This window comes from Artemia sp. Qi Xiang Cuo, chromosome 5 (assembly GCF_049724085.1).
Source record: "Artemia sp. Qi Xiang Cuo chromosome 5, ASM4972408v1, whole genome shotgun sequence".
In the NCBI taxonomy this organism is placed as follows: domain Eukaryota; kingdom Metazoa; phylum Arthropoda; class Branchiopoda; order Anostraca; family Artemiidae; genus Artemia; species Artemia sp. Qi Xiang Cuo.
In genome coordinates this window covers 17,043,973-17,060,785 of record NC_142798.1, presented here as the reverse complement: position 1 = coordinate 17,060,785, position 16,813 = coordinate 17,043,973, and the positions used below count along the sequence as shown (strand labels likewise).

At 35.2% G+C, this 16,813-nt stretch overlaps 1 protein-coding gene and 1 non-coding gene across 2 annotated transcripts in view; both read left to right on the top strand.

Annotated features, from left to right (window-relative positions):
* The first annotated feature begins 3,523 nt into the window (after positions 1-3,523).
* LOC148951874 (uncharacterized) overlaps positions 3,524-16,813 on the top strand; it is a 43,151-nt gene continuing 29,861 nt past the window's right edge. The window contains exons 1-2 of the mRNA XM_089089093.1: positions 3,524-3,637; positions 6,482-7,256. Of these exons, the coding sequence (XP_088945219.1) occupies positions 3,524-3,637; positions 6,482-7,256 (889 nt within the window). The remainder of the gene's footprint in view (positions 3,638-6,481; positions 7,257-16,813) is intronic.
* LOC148951875 (signal recognition particle RNA) lies at positions 15,886-16,179 on the top strand. Its single transcript, XR_016141851.1, has one exon.

Genomic DNA, 16,813 nt, shown 5'->3' with positions numbered 1-16,813 from the left:
AATCAGTAATAAATTAATAAAAGTGGCGCATATATGACATATATCCTCTTTTTACTGCTATTCACTTACCCTTATTGAGAATCCTTATCACCCCCCGGAGAGCATTGAACGCTGCCTAGGGTGTGATAACGCCCACTCTGGAAACCCAAGAAATAAATCATGAGCGCTATGCCAACGATTATCTACAGATTGTTTTAATTTTAGCAGGCAATAGCCTAATGCTGAAACATTAACCAAACCAAGCTCTCTTCGTAAGACAACCGGTCACGTCTATCAGAAAATATTTTGGAAGCACTATATAATTTATATCTATTATTTATTCTATATTAACTATTTATAGACTATTCTAAATTTTAGCCGATAGTTCTTCCAACAAATTCACAAAACTAGACTCTCTTCTGAAGAGAATCTGTCAAGTATATCAAAAATATTTTGGAAACGTTATATTATCTATGTCTATAGATTATTCTACACTAATTATCTATAAATTATTTTAACTTTTAGCTGACATTTATACAGAAAAATAAACAAAACGGTGTTTCTTCGGAAAAGAATATGTCAAGTATACCAAAAAACATAATGGAAAGGTTAATTATATATATCTATGAATTAGAGTGGCATCAATTCATGAAAATTTAGAGGGGGGGGGGCAATATGTTTTTTCAAAATCTAGGGGAAAAGGGCACATTTGTCTTTTTTTCAATCTTTAATAACAATGTTTAAGTCATTTTTCAATGAAAATACCCGTCGAAAAGGTATCTTCAAAATCTAGGGGAAGGGGGCAAATAAACCTAGGCCAAAGACCTCCTATTTCAATTGGCGACATTGACAGATTATTCAATATTCATTTATCTACAGATTATTTTACGTTTTAAGGGACACTTTTGTCGAAGAATGAACAAAACCTGCAAAGAATCTCTTTGCAGGAGAATCTGTCAAGTCTATCTTCAAAAATACTGAAAAATTAATTATATATGTCTGTAAATTAAAGTGGCATCAATCTACGAAAACTTAGAGGGGGACACGATGCTTTTTTAAATATCTGGGAGACAGGGAAGAATCTCCAGTGTTTTTATTGGGGCGGGAGGGGGGAGGACAAGAGAGGTCCATATCTTGATAGTCAAAGGGCATGGGATATATAATATTTGTTCTCCACGTTATTGGGAGGGGGTGCAACTGCTCCCATTGCCATCCCCAAACGACGCCCTTGCTATGGGAGGAACGGCAAATTTGTCGTTTTTTTCATCTTTTAATTAAAATATCAATTAGTCATTTTTCAATGAAAATACTACCAAAAAAGGTATTTTCAAAATCTAGGGGGGAGGGGTAAATAAATCTAGAGCAAAGACCCCCTATTTCAATTGATGCTATTGACAGATTATTCGATATCCATTTATTTAGTGATTATTCTTAATTTTTACGGACACCTATGTCGAAAAATAAAAAAATAGGCTCTCATCAGAGTAACATTTTTCAACCAGGAGCAAATCTAAAGTAAAATTTTAGGGAGTTGGCAGTGTGACAAGGGCGCCAATAATTGACCAAATTGACAAATGTATTAAAAAAAAGTGAAAGAGTAAATAAAACATGGAATGAGGGTGCAAGAAAAAAATCTTTGGGGGACCGGGACCCATGGGCGCCCATAAGCTGAATTCCAGGGGGGGGGGCAAACCTCGTCTAATTGACACTTTTAATGCTATATAATAGAAATCTCAAAACAAAAATATAAAAATAAGGCAGCATCATTCAGCCAGGGGGAGGGCGACAGCCCCCTGACCCCCCCATATGGGCGCCCATGCCGGGACCCCCTCCCCAGTGTATGCCAATGCTGTCAAGTCTATCAGAAATAAACGGAAACATTAATTATATTTGTCTTATAAATTTCAATGGCGTAAATTTATGAAAATTTAGAGGGGACATAATACTTTCAATATCTAGGGGTGACGGAGAATTTGTCGTTTTTTAATGAAAATATCAATAAGTCATTTTCAATGAAAATATCCCAAAAAAGGTATTGGTACTTGTCGGTTAATGGAAACACACCCAAAGACTCAAGTTAGGTTAATCCTAATGAAAAATAACAAAACATGATGATAAAATAATATTTTAGAAACAAAATTATGGAAGCCTAACCTAACTTAACCTAATCTAACCCCCCCCACCCCTAATGTGCAAATATATAGCCTAAATTATACAAGTCCAATGCATTATGTGCATAACCTAATCTAACCAATGCATAACCTAATCTAACCCCCCCCCCCCCCTAATGTGCAAATATATAGCCTAAATTATACAATTCCAATGTATTATGTCCAAGTCCAATGCACTGATAATCCATTACTTGTTTTTGTAGCTATGAAACCGGTTTTCTGAGATATAACCTAAGCGTAATTCTTTAATGTTTTTCCGATAACCGACAAGTGCAAGGTATTTTTCAAAATCCTGTGGGGGGTAAATAAATCTAGGGGGCAAATACCCCCTCCTCCATTCGACACCACTGACAGATTATTCAATATGAATTTATCTATAGATTATTTTAAGTTTTTGCTGTCATTTATGTAGAAGAATAAACAAAACTAGGCTCTCTTTAGAAGAGAATCTGTCAAGTCTATCAGAATTTTCGAAATATTTTCAATACGTCTCAAAGATTCATAAGAACCAGAACCTAATGAATTATTAATCACCTGGACAATTCATCATCAGTCTCCAGTTGATGACTGACGTCTAGAAAATTGTATCTTTGCGGAACACATCAGACGACAGAACATACCTAACATTCATCCTTATAAGGCAGTCATGTATACAATAACCACTAATCTTTCTTTTCAAGATAATGTACGCAAATGCATTGCATTTTGAAGTTAATAGACTCTGCATTAGAAAGCTATAATTTGCAGCATATTTTAGGGAAAGTATTAAGTTTGTCTAAGTCTATAATCGTCCAAATAATGTCAACAATTGATTCTTAAGAGCTGGATTTTTTTTTTTTTTTTTTTTTTTTATGACGAACAGTTTAGGATGATTTCCTCAGTCTTTAAAATATATTCGTAGATTTCCAGGTTCTTGTCTTGTCATATACTAATGCGTCATATTTTGTGGTATATTTTGTGCATTCAGTTATACAAGGAATAATGGATATTCGCTGATATTCTAAGGCTACAAGGTACATTTAAACATATTTAGGTACAAGAACTCTTGGTACTCTTGCATTATATGGGCCTTTCCAAAAAGTCAAGTTTGGTTAATGCTAATGACATAAAATAAAATAGGATGAATATATAATAGTTAAGAAACAAATTTGGGCTACATATTTGCACATTAGGGGTTGGGGTGGGGGGGGGAAGCATAGCATATATCAAATACCTAACCTAACCTAACCTAGGTACCTCCCCCTAAACCCCAAAAAACAACAGTTTAAATATCGTATATGCAATAAAAACCACGCTATTATTATATTACTCTATAGCTGTTAATCCGTCAAAAACGGGTTTTTGTGACTGATTTACTTGTAAAAGCCCATATAATGCAAGAGTACCGAACTCTTTTTCTCTCAAATGTGAACGTCTATATGCCATTATTTCTAAACACAGAGGCATTCTGTAATCAGATAACTGCACAAAAGGAACCTGGCCTTCGGGTAGTACCCCCCCCCTAAAAAATATCAATATTTTCGTATATTGCCCATATAATTCGTCTATATTTTCCAAATCATATCTAATATTACTTTCCTTCGTCAAACATTAGGGTTCCACAGAAGACCCTGTTGGGTTCAACTCGAAAGAGTGAGCTACAATGAAATCACATAAACCACATGAAAAATATGAAAAACACACAGTATTGGGCGAGGTTTCTCGGAGATATGTTATTTATTTAAGGTTTATATTCCGTGTGTAAGCTGCTGCTATGTAATGTTCCCCAGGATCCTACAGTTTTAATATTTGAATGTAATACGCTAATTTTGCTACCATTCAATGGCTGGTATTCAACTTTATTCATCTACCGAATCATATTTTTAAGATTTGCTTTATAATTTATTTAAATTAAAAAACACGTCGAAAATTGGATGAAAATCGTTGAAAAAACGAAAAAAAAATATAATTTTTTGGAGAATTTTGTATCATTCTCTAATAAAGGAGCTATGTAATGTCACAAATCTGCCTCGGTGAATAAACAGATCTGAAGCCAACAAATCTAAATGACGTAAGTATTTTGTTGAGTTTGTTTGAGTTTATATGCACATGAGTGTTGCTTATACTGCCCCCTTAATCGACTAAATTTTTCTGTAGGCCATGTTTGCCATTAGCCTAGGACCCATGGTTATTTAGGGGTGTAATGAAACTGGTTCCTTATGCATGTATGATATAGCCTATATCACGAATGTCAGGCTTTGTTTTTTTCTTGTTTTTCCTTATTATTAGGGGTAATTTTAACTATGAAACAACTAGTCCAAAAAGATCCAGTTACATCATATTTTAATCGTCAATATTGTAGATACAATTTTATATAGGTTAATAATCACATTTCAAAATGAAGGCGTATTAAAAATAAAATAACCAAGTATATGTGAGTTTTGATTCCTACTTATTTATTTACATATTTTTATTTTGTTTTTTTCTTTCTCTTCGTGTGTTTAGTATTTGTATTTCTATGTAAGTTAAGTTTTAAAAAAGAACATTTTTTGTTTCATTTTCTCCTTTTTTTCCGTTGAGAAAGGTTCCCGGACGTGGGGCCGAAATATTCAGAGGGTGTTTGTTTAATTAAGTGTTTATTTTGTTGTATTTATTCACTGCTTTATCAAAATTAAAACCCATTTTTCTTGCTTAATTTTTCGTAAATGGAAAAGCAGTGTGGTCTAAGAAATTATTTACGTATAGGATAATATTGTTGGAAATGGTTCTCATTACAGTAACCGGCCATTTTTATTTTATTTTATAAATCCTTATAACGAAAGTCGTGACGTTATGAAAAGTTATTTACCATTAAGTGTCATAATCTTACTCATATTTATATTCTTTATTTTTTATTGTGCACAGCAAGGAAACTGTTGGTTTATCATCTTTTGTGTGCGTGCCAAAGGCATACCACAGCCCTAAGATGTGAGACAAACACTATTTGTTGCACACTATAAGGCTCAGTATATATCCCGTATCTTATTTAGTCCTCGACAAACCCAAGAAATATCCTTGTGATTTGTGAAACCCAAAATTCACAATATCCCCTGTTCTTACTTTTAGAAATATTTAGAAAATTGAACCTTTTTTTTTACGATAACCCTTGTTAGTTTTTAACGTATTTTTGACTGCAAAAATAAACTTCTTGGCGCTACCAACACTTGGTTAATAATATCGTGTTAACTAGTCTGAGAGTTATTTTTTTTTAAGTTGCTGAAAAAGGCGGTTGCTTTTTTTAATTAAATTCCTGATCGTTTTTCAAACATTGCCGGGAAATCCGCCTCCCTAGAAATCCCAGTCCACAAAAAGTTCCTCTATGGAAAGTTCCTCCCACGAAAATAACTCGTGGTTATTTATTGTAATTTTTGTTCATTTTGGGTCTCGTTTTTATTGATGGTTATTTTTCGGTAGTTTTACGCTTGAAAAATTATTTGACTCAGGCAAATATAAAGTAACAAAGAACATAGCTGAACTTACAAGTTGCCCAAAAATACTTTAGAATTAGTTCTTTTAGCTGGATTCAAATATTAGGCGGAGGACTATCCTCCTTAGTCCTCCAGTATTTTTAACCTAAATTTAGCTTTATTTGTTCCCATTTACTGCAGATACTTGCCTTCAATACTTAATCTTTCACGTATCCCTGTTAATTAATCAAAACGGCTTCCAAGAAAAGTAAAGAGCCAAATTAAAATTCGGAATGAGAATAAATGAAGACATACAACTATATTTTAACTATATAGTCTGATTTCTGACAACTTTTAAAAGTGACAGGGGATACAAAAAACATTTTGGAAAAGACAGAAGTTTTCAAATATCTCAAGAAAAAGATAAGATACAGGAAAAAAGATTTAACTATTCGACGTAACTGTGCTGAGCTTCAAAAATGTTGACTAAAAATAATATTTGACCGGAATTGTCACAAATCGTTTTTTTGAATTGCTGCAGCCAATTAGTGATAAATTTTATGAGCAGGGTAGACTATTTCAAGCAAGCGTCAGCAAGGCCATATCCAGGATGGGAGGGGTTAGGGTGTTTGAACCTCCCCCTCAAAATGCTTGTCCGACTTTTAAAAACATAAGAAAAATGAATACAAACAAATTTGTGATGCGTTTTTAAAGTTTTTTTTACCCCACACCCACAAAAAAAACTTCTGTAACCCCCCCCCCCAAAAAAAAAAAAATCTGGATACGGCCCTCAGTGTGAGGGCTAAAAATGTGATCACTTGTTATAATCACCTTTTTGTTTCAATATGAACAGTTGTTTCATTATAAAATTATTATGCATTTAGTGTAAGACATTTTAAATTTTAGGGTACTGATCTCGACGCCATTCTAAGCAAATTTGACTGGAATCGTAACCTTTCTGGTTTTAGTGAAATAACTTTAAAACCCCGGCGGGAGTCTGCATCTCAAATTGACGATTTTTTTGAAGAAGCTGTTCTGGGCAGACCGTCATCATCATCTGGAGCAACTCTTAGCACAAACTCTTTTGGAGGTAATTTTATCCAGTGTCATCCAAGGATGCGTCCTCCGGTGTATTGCCAAACAAAAGACGAGGACGATATTTTTGCTCGTCCCTTACCTTGGGAACAAACTAGCCCCATAAAGGTAGAGATAGGAACTGATACTTTAAAAGAGCCTAGTCCTGATACAATACTTAATCAAAACGTAAACGCTATGTGTATTAAAGAAGAAATGACTTATGCTCAATCACCATCAAATTGTGATCTGATGGGATATTCCACAAGTCCGGTGCCTGAACAATCGCAGTCAACTCTTTATAGGACTCAAAGTTATTTTGATGTTGACCGCGGACGGCCTAGTGTTAAAAGAAATGTACCGCGAAGTATGAGTGAAAGCTATTCGAATCAGCAAATGGCCGTGACTTTTGCCTTTCAGCATGAACCACCCCCACCTTTATACACACCAGTGTTGCCAAAGCTTCGAGTAGCAAGTCCTGGAGAAAGCGAATCACAAAATTCTTCGGATAGTAATCCCGTGACAGCATCCCCGCAACCTTCGAAATACAATCGTAGAAATAATCCAGAACTAGAGAAAAGGCGGATTCACCACTGTCATTTTCCTGGTAAGTAGCCAAATTATTATACCTTTGCAAAATCATTTTCTCAAGTCCAGAGAATGCAAAAAAAAAAAAAAAAAACTACAATGACTTTTTGGTAAATTCGCCTTCTAATAATTAACATCTTTTGAAGATATGGCTAGAAAATCTTACATCTTTTGTCGTATTAATAAGTAATATCAGTGTTCATGTACTAATGTGTTTTTAATTCTTGAATTTCTTACAAATATAAAAACATCAGTCTTGGAAGCCCAAACACCCTTGAAGTTAAAATTGCAACATGTTTTCGTTTTGGTTGAAAAAATTGCTGAAGCCTAAATTTAGAACAAAATTGCCAAAGAAAACAAGATTATTTTGGCCTGCAAGGAGAATACTAAATGAGGATTTTAATTGTATCCGTATTATTATGTCGAAGGCATTTTACATGATAAGATAGGATGCAAGTCTCTTAAACTAGCAGTTTTCTAAGCCAAAAAGACAAAATTTATTTTACATCTGGGCACATGAAGTGTTTTCAATGTCATGTTGCTCCAACCCCTCCTCCTTCGGCCTCAAAACTAATTCTTGCTCCTTTAAGTGGTCATCCAAGTGGTTGTATGTATGTGCCTGCCGTACTTCCCTTGTGATCTGAGACCACATGAGGTGACCTTGTTTTAAGCTCCTTAAGTTTTTTACCTGATAAAATACATGGACTCAAGTTTTAAATACTTGCTCGAAACTATATACTGTTTCAATATGTAATAAAAGAGGATTCTCATTATTTGGGCGCCCTCTCATAGAATTATCTGAACCTTCTCCAAAGTGAGATACTGTGTACTGTGTATATAAAGAGGGTATACTGTCTATCACAGGTTTGCTCCTTGTTCACCTCGGGTGATGCACCTATCCGCTCTTCCTGCCCAGGGCTGTTTCCGTTCTTACGCCTAGGCCTTCATCCCAACCTTTGTGCCTGCCGGGTCTACCAAGGTACCTGGAGTTTTATCCCTTCGGCTTTGCTGCTGTAGGATGTCTTTGAGGCTCAAGCAAGTTAGTTCCCAGTCTGATGTAGTTCTGACGAAGAACAGTGATAATATATAACAATTTATTCGAAAAAGATATAGTCATAATCCTTAAACGTTGGAAATCAATAACATATAATGTTCCAAAACCTTCCCTGTTTTGGGATACTTTTGACGAATCAAACTTTCATTTTAAGTCTCCCTTCCCCCTATTTTCTAGATTTCAATGATGGCGAAGCAGGGGATTACGCTGGGGCATGGGGTGCGTCAAGGGGTATCAAATTCTATTTATTATTGCCTCCCCTTCCCCTCCAAAAACAAGTATTTTTGCTCACCTGTATAAAATTTTTCATTTACTATTGCCTCCCCTCCCCTCCAAAAAAAAATTATTATTGTTGCCCACCTGTAAAAATTGTTTGGGTACGTGCCTGCAGGGAATTTCATATCTACTAAGTAAGTTCACCCTGGGATATTCTACCCTATATTCTACATTTCAATGACAGGGAAGCAGAGAGTAACGCAGGGGTAAGGGGCCTGGGTCCGTACACACATGAAATCCTAGGTTTGATTACATTTGTTGGCAGTTATAACACAAGTTATCAAATTTTTTTTTTATTGCCTCCCCTCTCCAAAAAAATATTATGGCCCCTCCGCAAAAAAAATAAATCTGAATACCTGCCCACAGGGAATTTCATGTCTACTAAGCAAGGTCACCCCGTGAGCTCGACAGGCTGATTACCTATCTAGTCCATAAAGCGACACAGGATAAATCTGATGGCAGTGTGCCACATTGTTGCCACCCCTAGTTATTTATCACTATTTCTAGTGATTTTTGTATTGTCTAAAGACAAAATATTACTAAATTTGCACATAAATCACCAGATTATTGAAGAAAATCACTAAATCAACCGGAAAATCACTCAAATCTAGTGATTTTTTGTCACCGGGTGGCAACCCTCGTGTGCCAATATTGGTTTCATGTTATGCAAACTCATTATTCGGTTTATTTGCTCGGTTGTTGGTGGGATTTCCTCATGTTTAAAACCCAGATTTTTTTTTTAGACTTTAAAAAGAACAAAACTTGCATGAATAATCCCTTATTTCGATTGAAAACAACAACCAACAAAGACTTGAAGTCTTACTATCTTCTATTCTTCGAGTAATAATGCACAGTGATCTTGTACGAACTCATCTTTGTGAAGAGGCAGGAGGTCCGTCAGTGAAAGACCGTTATCCTTCACACTTGATAGAATATAATCTTCCTTTCACGTATTGTCAAAAGTCAAACAGATAGAAAATAGATCACATGGGATGTACCAGCATGCGAAACTAACTTTTGTAAAATCTTGTTCTTGTCATTCTTCTGCACTTTTAGTCGCTAAGGCGAGAGGTTTCTGAATTTGAATTAGGTACTTAAGTAGGCCTATTACATCGACCACACTCAAGAAGTGAAGTTAGGTTAATCGTAATGAAATATACCACAATATGATGAAAATACAATGTTTAAGTAACACAATTATGGAAACTACAATACAGAATTATGGGAAGCTGGCCACCCAAAACGCATTATATTAAATACCTAACATAACCAACTTTATAGGCTATATTAAATATTTAAATAAAAATATACCTACATAGTAGTTTATCTCACTCAGGCTAAGCTAATTATCTCCGAGTGCGCACAGAGAAACCAGTTTTTACAACAGGTCAGGAACAACAGTGTGGTCGCTATAGTACGTAAGTACCTTAAATGATGTAGTTTTAGTGGCTATGCTCATGACACGTAAAAGCAGCAACATTTTTCTTTTCTGTAATGCTCAGCGGATCTTATATCAAAATTAGCAAAACTTTAACCATAACAAAAACAAAAACCAAAACAAAACCATAAGATCAGATTTCAATCCAGTTTTATGTTGTGCCTCCATATAGAATTCCCTACCAGTTAAAATTCGGCTGTCTCATTCTTATGAACAATTTGAAAAACAGCTAACCAACAACCTCTGATGCCTACACAGTTAGTTCTCTCCTCCCTTCTTTTTTCCCTCTATCTTTCCTTTTCAATTTGTTTATTCATTTTTTTTTATTGGCATGGTAGTTTTTTGTGTTGTTTATTTTTTTTCTTTTTGTTATTCTGTTTGATTTTAGTGCCATTATTTAATATTATGTTTAGTCTCCCACCCTCACAGGCCAAAGAGCCTTTGTGGGGGTATGAAGTTCTGTAATTTTTCTATGTTTCTTTTGAATAAATTGATTGATTGATTTGAGACGGGCAAAATTTGCGATATGTGTTATTTACTCATAATACTACCACCATTAATAACTCACTATTGCACCAGGCTGCCTAAGGCCGACACCGCTGTGCACCTCCTCCTCCACCCAGGTTTATTCAAGGCCTCACTCTTTACCCCTCCATAGAAGTTCCGATTTTTCTTAAATTCTTCCTTATGACCTCTTCCCACCCAATTCACTTTACTAATCTACTTTATCTCAAATTTTGAGATAGCATTTTGTTCAAGATAGTCTAGAGGTCTGCTACCTGGGGATAATTTTTTTTATTGTTTCTTTTATATTATTGTCCTCACGTTTTTCTCTTTTACCCTCTCCTCTTTTTCTACTTCTATTACTATTAAAAGCTCATTGCATCTCCAAGCCACCTGAGGCCAATATATTTGCGCACGCTCCTCCTCTACTCCAGTCCATTCAAAGCAATCTTACTTTGAACTTGTTATTGTCTTTTTTTTCTATTTCTTCTATGTTTTTGGGTGACAAAATCAACCACTCCCTAACTTATTCAGACTATGTTCGATGTTTTAACTGTCTTAATTAACAGTTTTGCCCATTTTTACTTTTCTTCTTCGCATCTGTTTTTCTTAATTTAAGGGAAAGGCAGTGTAGTCATATAAATTACTTTTTAATCCTTGGGTAAAGATTTGCAAAATCTTTACCCAATCTTTACCATAATACTATCCAGGTCTATGGATTTAAGTTTTCATGTCTTATGCAATAACACCCACCTCGTGCGAGAGTCTTCTAAAGCCACCATCTACGATATACACTTTTTTTTTCTAAAGAAGAATGGTCCCACTGAGTGTTTGTTTTTAAACATTGGCTACAAGGTCAAGGAAGTAATGGCCGCTTACCTAATTCCCTTATGTACAGAAACCTCCTCGCCAAAAGCGTTAATGAAAAGTAATCTATTTGATTTCAAAGAAAATCCAGATACCCCTCAAAGATGTCGTCAGATCGAAACGAAAAGTGCATAATAGATTAGAACGACCTGGCCTCTTTGAACAATTATTTTTTTTTCTTTAATAATATATTACAAAAGGGTGTATTCATTCACATAAATTTGCAAATTTGTACATTATACATGTCAGGTAAAAGAAAAAACTAAACTGACAGCTTTTAGTTCATTATACATATTTAATTTTGAATTCATTTATGCCTTAATGTTGTTCCAATGTTCAAAACTGTGCAATAAATACAAGAGTCATCCTAAAAATCAGAGCAAATAAGTGTACCAACTGTTTTTAAATTGACACATTTTTAAATAACCAAGATAATAAATTCGTACGGAAAAGGTGAAGAATAGTGGTACTCCACAAGGAGACAGGCTAGAACAAAAAGAGAGACATTTTTATGTTACTACTTTTGTGCCCATTTTTATGGTTTTTCTTGCGTTTTTGATAATTCTTCAACATACCCCCCCAATGGTTTTATTTAGCCATGGTCTATATAAAAAGCTAAAGTAAAAACAATTGAAATCCTAATTTAGGTACTTGTTCGTTAAACGGAACACACTCAAGAATTACGCTGTATAAGATCGGACAAAACTGGTCTACCTCTCTGGAATCGGTTATGATTTGCTTATTTTGAGTGATAAAAACTACGATGTATGTATACTTTGATTAAATATTTTAGACAGTTCGTTACCACGAACTGTAAGTAAGGAGCGACCCGGCTCAAAAGTAACCGCATCTCTAAAAAACGGAGTTTTGATACCAACGGATATATCAAAAGAATTGTCTTTTTATGCTGATTTCAAATATATAAATTTTATCAACTTTAATATTACCCATCAAAGGTTACGAGTCTGAGAGAATTTTCCTGATTTTGGAAAGGGGAAACAGCCTCTAAAAGCCATGTTATCTCAATAAAAATCACACCATCAGATTCAGCGTATCGGAGAACCGTACTTGATAGGTTTCAAGCTCCTATATGCAAAAATGTGAAATTTTGTATTTTTTGCCAGAAGAAAGATCACGGATGCTTTTTTTTTCAGGGGTGACCGTATCGATCCAATTGTCCTAGAATATCGGGAGAGGGCTCATTCGAACGGAATTAAAAGTTCTAGTGCACGTTTTTAAGTGACCCAAAAAATTGGAGGGCAACTGGGCCCCCTCCCCCGCCCCGTGGATATTGACGGGGATATTGGCGAATGACTTGCTTTTCTGGTTGTTAGGTATTTGATTTTAATTCTTGTAATTTTTGGCTTTTATTGAGTTTTATTCATCTTTTAATTCTTTAGTTTTTTCATTGGTTTTTTGGTTTCTTTTCACATTGACTTTCCGCATTTGTTTTTGTTGGTTTTTTTCTTGGGCACTTTTCTTGAATACATTATTTCGTTTCGCGCGGAAAAAGAGAGGCGGTTGTCCTCTCGAAATATTCGCTTTGTATGTTCATTCAGTATTCTGGTTTGGCCTTAAAAACCCCATTTTTGATCGTTTCCTTTTCTTATATTATGGCAGGCCAATGTGGTTTAAGAAATTATCTTCGCTTTATATACGTAATAATTTAATGTTTTAATGTTGCACCTTAGTTTCAGCTGAAAAAACTTGTTTTTTTTATAAAATAAAGAGGTGGTTAGGTATTTAATGCAATGCGTTCTGCGCAACCTGCTTTTCATAATTCTTTGTCGTAGTTTCCATAATTTTGTTTCTAAAGCATTATATTATCTTCAGATTTTGGTTTATTTCATTAGGGTTAACCTAAGTTCACCTCTTGGGTGTGTTCTGTTTAACGAACAAGTGCCCTAATTTGTAATACGCAGCATATTTACATTAATCAGAACATCAGCTATACTTCTATTTTTACTGACATTTTAAACTCAATAACCTATTATTTTTTTTAATCCAATATTCAGCAATCTCCCTCAGGCTAAATTAAATATCTCCGAGTCCACACTGAGTAACCGGTTTTCACAACTGATCAACCATGGGAAATAACACACAAATACATTATCAGGGCTATATATGTGTCTATTGGGGGGGGGGGGAGGGTGCATTGTCAGGGTAAGGACTATTATCTTGGACTAGAGCATAAAATAAGGAACCTCATGGTATAATCTTTGTTTTATGTTTTGCATAGCCTAGGGATATGAAGGGGAAGGGGGCGAGAAATGAATTGTCAAAATTGCGATCAAAACTATAAAAATGAGCCTAAAACTGTTAATCTAAGAATGTTTCTCTTTTTGTCCTAACATGTCTCATTCTAGAGAGCTACTATTCTTAACCTTTACCAATTGGTACATTTGTTCGCCTCATTATCCAAAGTGCTCCTAAATCAAGAAACGGTACTTACGCGTTATAGCGATCATACTTTGTTCTTGATCTGTAATTAAATAAAAAAAACGTTAAAAGTTTTTTAACTGAAAGTAAGGATCGACGTTAAAACTTAAAACGAACAGAAATTATTCCGTATATGAAAGGGGCTGTCCCCTACTCAACGCCTCGCTGTTTACGCTAAAGTTTTTTATTGTTTTAAAAAAATAGAGGTGTGAGAAAGTCAAACTTTAGCGTAAAGAGCGAGGCGTTGAGTAGGGGACAGCCCCTTTCATATTCGGAATAATATCTGTTCGTTTTAAGTTTTAGCGTCGATCCTTACTTTCAGTTATAAAAACCTGTTTTATTTTTATTTTTGAACGTTTTTGAATTAATGCAGGTTTTGATTTTGGCTCACCGTACATGAATAATTAAAACAAAATTTGCATATTAATTTTACTTTTATTTGGTTAAATGGCTTTCTCGAAAGTTGTTTAAATTTACTTACGAACGTTTTTATTAGTAATAAACATAATATGTAACTTACGAATTAACTTGCGTAACGAACTTCTATATTCATATATTTTTATTACGCATGTTAGGCGGTTCGCACCCTAGTCAATACGTTGATCTTTACGCTATAGTTTGAATTCGTTTCCAATTCTTTAAGAATGACCCCTTAATCGCAAAGGCCGTTAGTTATAATAAATAGTTGGTATAAAAGTACTAAAAAAACTCTAGAGTAAAGAGCGAGGTATTGACTAGGGAGCGATCCCAATCATATGCGTAATACTTTGTGTTCGTTTTAAGTTTTGATGTTGCTGCTTACTTTCAGTTGAAAAACTTGTTTTTTTTTTAATTTCTGATCTTTTTTTTAAATAATACTGGGAAATCCGGCGTCCCCTCCATAGCAATGTCCCTTCCCCCCTGAAAACTTCCTTCATGGAAAGATCCTCCCATATAACCCGCGACACACCCACCCACCAGAAAAAAATCCCCCCTGAAAACGTCTGTATATTTCCCAATGACCAATACTATATGTTAACATTGGGTAAAGTTCATAAATTTCAGCCCCCCCCCCCCGAGGACTTCGGGGAATTAAGTCATCCTAAAAGACATAGTTATCATATTTTCGACCATGCTGAACAAAATGGCTATCTCAAATTTTGATCGGGTGACTTTGGGAATAAAATGAACGTGGGAGGGGGTCTAGTTGCCCTCCATTTTTGTCGGTCACTTAAAAAGGGCATTAGCACTTTTAATTTCTGTTCGAATGAGCCGCCCCCGCAATATTCTAGGCCCATTGGATTGACAAGTTAACCCCTAGGAAAAAAAAAACAACAAATAAACACAGAACCGTGATACTTTTTCTGGCAAAATGTACAAAATTCCACATTTTTGTAGATAGGTGCTTGAAACCTTTAGAAGAGGATTCTCTGATTTACTGAATATGACGGTGTGATTTTCATTAAGGTTCTATAACTTTTAGGGATCTTTCCCCCTTTTTCGAAAATCAGCCAAATTCTCTCAGGCGTGTAACTTTAAATAGGTAGGACTAAACTTGATGAAACTTATATATTCGAAATCAGCATTAAAATCGGATTCTTTTGATATATCTATTGGTATCAAAATCCTGTTTTCCAGAGTTTTGATTACCATTGAGCCGGGTCGCTCCTTACTTACAGTTCGTTACCACGAACTGTTTGATGAAACCGGTTTTCTGTGTCCAATCAGCTTAGCTTGGGCGATAAAAAATGCTATGCAGGTATATTTTTTGATTAAATATTTAATATGTAGAGGTGGTTAGATATTTAAATATAATGGGTTCTTGGCGGCCTGCTTTCCATAATCTTGTTCCTAAAGTATTATATTTTCATCATATTTTGGTATATTTCATTGGGATTAACCAAACTGTACTTCTTTGGCGTGGTCATTATGCCACGTAAATACCCAAGAAACTAATTTTCTATTTTGTACTGTCTGTGATGAAATAGAAACTTTTCACAGTGTAATTGCATACAAAAAAAATGTTTCCGCTGGGATTGGAAAACCGAGCGCAAATTACTTCATAATGCAAATTATAATGCTTCTATGACGGCTGGAAGCGGTAGCATGCTTCTGTTACCTATGCTGGGGCTGGAAACAGCGGATAGGTTAAGGTTGGGGTTCCACTGACATAGTTGCCCATGTTGAGTAGGCGTTTGCACTAAGTCTTGCGTCAACATCGTGACCCTAGCGGAGGCATGGATCACGAGGTTGCTTAAAGAGGTGTGAATCGGGCCAGAGGGGAAACCCAGCAGCCAGAAGTACCCGCGCTGGACAGTAGCGGGACTTCGCCTGTGAGTGGGGGATATATTAGAACCTATCCAATACAACTAGACCTGTTTCAATTTCGCAATTTTGTCTGCAAATTACTTTTCTACGGGATCTAGTGTGCCAGTGGTTTGCCTAGTTTGATTATAAGTTACGTCTGTTTTTTCTGAAAGTGTTACATAGAGCCTTTTGAAATAATGTGTTTGGCACACGAGAGAAGCAAAAATAGCGCTCAAGGTTATGTAGGCTTTAATGTTTTGTTTGCTTAACCATAGTTGAAGTAAATTCAGATAACTATGTTTTAATTGAAATTATTTATTGTTTTCTATAGCGAGAAGCAGATTAAGGAACCCTCAAAGGAAGATTGTCTTGCACATACAATTTATATTCTTCTCTAATTCGCAGTAACCCAAAAAACTGGAAATTGGCTAATGTTCAATTTTTGTATTTTGTTTTCCTTCTTTATATATGGGCTGGGGGTAATTTTTCTTATGTTTGGTCCGAATTACTTCCAGAAAAAATTAAAGAGTAGTGACCTAAAAGCTTACAGTTTTTATGTCTGGCAAACGGGTCAAAACAATAAACTTAATTTTATTAGAAATTAGAGTCCAATTTTTGGACCTAAAACGTTACGAATCTTGATCTAAAATGTAAGCTTCAGTTGGCGTCTTGGATTATTTTTTTTTTTTAAATCGATTGGACTAAGTCCGTC